The sequence below is a fragment of the Triticum dicoccoides genome, chromosome 1B (assembly GCF_002162155.2).
Source record: "Triticum dicoccoides isolate Atlit2015 ecotype Zavitan chromosome 1B, WEW_v2.0, whole genome shotgun sequence".
In the NCBI taxonomy this organism is placed as follows: Eukaryota; Viridiplantae; Streptophyta; class Magnoliopsida; order Poales; family Poaceae; genus Triticum; species Triticum dicoccoides.
In genome coordinates this window covers 710,584,880-710,588,406 of record NC_041381.1, presented here as the reverse complement: position 1 = coordinate 710,588,406, position 3,527 = coordinate 710,584,880, and the positions used below count along the sequence as shown (strand labels likewise).

At 38.7% G+C, this 3,527-nt stretch overlaps 1 protein-coding gene across 1 annotated transcript in view; it reads right to left on the bottom strand.

The window, feature by feature from the left end:
- Positions 1–2,436: 2,436 nt before the first annotated feature.
- LOC119314363 (two-component response regulator ORR42-like) overlaps positions 2,437–3,527 on the bottom strand; it is a 2,283-nt gene continuing 1,192 nt past the window's right edge. The window contains exons 2-3 of the mRNA XM_037589087.1: positions 3,122–3,338; positions 2,437–3,009 (exon numbers count right to left, since the gene is read on the bottom strand). Of these exons, the coding sequence (XP_037444984.1) occupies positions 2,830–3,009; positions 3,122–3,319 (378 nt within the window). The 5' untranslated portion in view covers positions 3,320–3,338 and the 3' untranslated portion in view covers positions 2,437–2,829. The remainder of the gene's footprint in view (positions 3,010–3,121; positions 3,339–3,527) is intronic.

Below are 3,527 nucleotides of genomic sequence, written 5' to 3'. Positions count from 1 at the left end.
GGCATCTAGCTTCATGTGATTTGACAACAAACAATGTAAGTAATTCCATGTGATTTGTAGCACTTCCTGCGTACCATCTACCGTATTGCGCTTGTCGTACTAAGTATTTAGTTTTCGAAATGCTGTTTGGGTCGGAATTGTGTTGTTAAGTATATAAGTAAGAACATTTTATAGATTTAGTTCAAGTCGATGTTTGAGGGTACTTCTAGTTATTGTTTGAAGTCGATGTAAAATTCATTAATACGATTCTTATTTGCTTGCAATGCGCCAATTAATAACAAAATGCAGACAGAGCAAGTTTTTGCTACAGAAATTGTGCTTACAATTAGTAGCATTCGAAGCTCCGAGAAAACATTACTAGAAGTGAACAACTTGGCGGCGTTCAAACACAAACGCTAGCTAGCACATAGTAGCAGCGTGCAGGCTGAATGCTGCAAGTAACCTGTTACCAGCAGTGTGATCGTAGCAGCGCTCCGCCCAGACGCTGCTAGTGATTATTACTTCATAACAATACTTGAAGGGGGCATCGTTGTGTCCAGTGACGAGAGACAATCATAACCAACCTCAATCAAAGTATGGCCTGTCTCGAGAGATGTCGTTCTTTCAACTATCGTCACAGTGGAAGAGGTATTCGCCTATTGCAGGCTCTACCGACCAACTTACAAAGTCTAGCCGTGTTCCATATAGGGGTAGTGTGGTTGCACATGTAAGGTATGTGTAACTGGCAGCACTCGCACACAATGCCTTTCAGAAAACATATCTCCATTTTTCAAAACTCATCTTCGGAACCATCCCATGGCATTAGTAGCACGAACTGGAACAATAAATAAAGATTTTTCCCAAGTCCTACCATTTTATGTGACTTGCATGGCTAAGCAATACAACCATAGTTAAATCTAAGTCCCACATATATTTATAACCGGTGGGTAAATTAATGCTATGGTTACAAAGGAGGGATATTACCAATATGAAAAATGTGTCATCGTCAAGCACATTGGACATAGCTACTACTAAGCACATATAGCACAGCAACTAGTAAATATTGTTTTTATGCATGAAAATTAATCTAAGTGGACTAACCCTGTAGTTAATGTGTATAGCACAATAAATGGGAGCAGTTCAGGGATGGTGGCATTTTAACCGGATTTATTTTAGTTAGATTGTCATACTTGAAGACTTTATTTGTTTTTCTTTACATTTTAGGTGGTAAAAAAAGCATTATTGGTGTTGCTGTCAAAGAAAAAGGAGAGACAATCATTGTCATTGCACTATGTGTATCTTTCATTGTTCATAAATAAGAAACTCAATAAAGTATCATCTCCTACCCTAGGTGATAACCACTTAGGCCCTGTTTGGTTCATAAGTCCTAGGACTTTTTTTAGTCCCAACTTATAAGTCTCAAGTCCCTAAAAAGTCCTTACCTGTTTGGTTCCTGAGACTTATAAGTCCCTATAAGACCGTATTACAACTATAAGTCCCTATAAGACTCTCCTTGAATGTCTTATTTCATAAGTCCCAAATGCCCACTTTAAGTCCCTATAAGTCCCTGCTGTTTGGTTTAGATGGGACTTATAGGAACTTTTTTAAGTCCCTAGACCAATAAGTCCCTGGAAACAAACACCCTCTTATTTAGAAATCGAAGACAGATAATATGCCATCTTCTCTCGGGGTAAAGTGAGGACCATTTCATATATTTGCTCAAATTTATTTTCGTTAGATTGTCATACTTGAAGACTTTATTTGTTTTTCTATACATTTTAGGTGGTAAAAAAAGCATTATTGGTGTTGCTGTCAAAGAAAAAGGAGAGACAATCATTGTCATTGCACTATGTGTATCTTTCATTGTTCATAAATAAGAAACTCAATAAAGTGTCATCTCCTACCCTAGGTGATAACCACTTATTTAGAAATCAAAGACAGATAATATGCCATCTTCTCTCGGGGTAAAGTGAGGACCATTTCATATAATTGCTCAAATTTAAGAAATGTGCCCAACCGATGGTATAAGGCTAGACTGCGGCCTTACTTTAAAAAATGAAGCCTTTATTGATTAAGTTGGAAGAGTAACATGAAAATAAATTGACCCCTCAAACTATGATCAAACTGAGCTATCGAATGGGGAGACTCATTATACTCTGCTAAAAAAAATCATCCGCAAAAAGAAAAATCCTCTCCTAATTTTCACAACATTGACCTGGCGATCATCTGGGTAAACTCATGAGCAATGCTTAAGATGGACCTTGGAGCTTGTAGTGGAGGATGTAGGTACCTAGCTCTAGGGTTACTTGATGCATGTCGGATCGATGTCCAAAGTTGACAGTCCATTCGAAATCACGCTGGTGATATTTCACCAGGGAAAATCAAATATTGGCTGGCATTTCTTTTGTGACTAATGATATAGTATTCTCATATATTTTCCCATGTTTAAAGAAAGAGTATTACAATCGGCCACTGGTTAGCTTTATACGAAGGTGTACACCACACTATAGAAGAAATCCAACCCATGAAACAATTATCAAACACTTGTTGGTAGGCGAATAATTTTCCACCGGAAAGAGACACATACAGGCACGTGTCACAGACCATGAAGCATAAATTAACAGAATTTAGCGGATTATAACTGAATGACCTACAGATAAAATCAATTTGTTGGCCCACTCTCTTGCTCTTCTTGCTAATGGCGTCCGACCTTTAACATGACCTCGAAACAATACGGCAACACAACAATAATATAATGCGGACAGGAGCTAGCAGAAATGAGCTAACCGAACATTTAAAATTTTCTTGATGATGGGATTAAGCAAGCTAGATTATTGCCGTAGACCGTCGCTAATTATTCTTCTTGTTGATGACCTCCTGAATCATAGGCTCGAGAATCTCAGGCCTCACTGGTTTAGGCACAAAGTCATCAGCGCTGGCACTCATGAACGCCTCCATGGCGTTATCATCAGCAGACACCCCGACGATCTTCACATCGGTGGCTCCCATAGCACGGATCTTCTCAACTGCCTGTCAAGTAACATGTACAAGAAATATTGTGTCAATGAGGTGACCATCCAATATGTGTTATGTTCAAGCAAAAAAGGAAGAGAAAGAAATGGTAAATTAGCTAAGCACATACCTCAGGACCGGTCATTATGGGCATGTCCTTATCGCATACAACAATATCAAACTCATTGCCCTCAAGGAACATATCAACAGCTTCTTTCCCATTCTTCGCCATGGTGATCTCGCAATGAAACTTCCGCAGCATGGCGGAGGCAACCATGCGTTCAACTGCCATGTCATCAACAAGCAATGCCTTGAGGGACGATGCCATGATCAGCTAGCTACAAGAACTGGAAAAAAACATAATTTATAAAGATATTAGTTATTTCTCATCCACATGTTCATTGATCTTAGCTGCTATATAGTAAAAGATTTGTTTTGCAAAATCATGCATGCGTGCAGAATAAACTGAGATCAGAGGTATGCACACTTCCTTAATTAGTATTTACTAGTTTATTGAATCCTTTATCAGGGGAAGA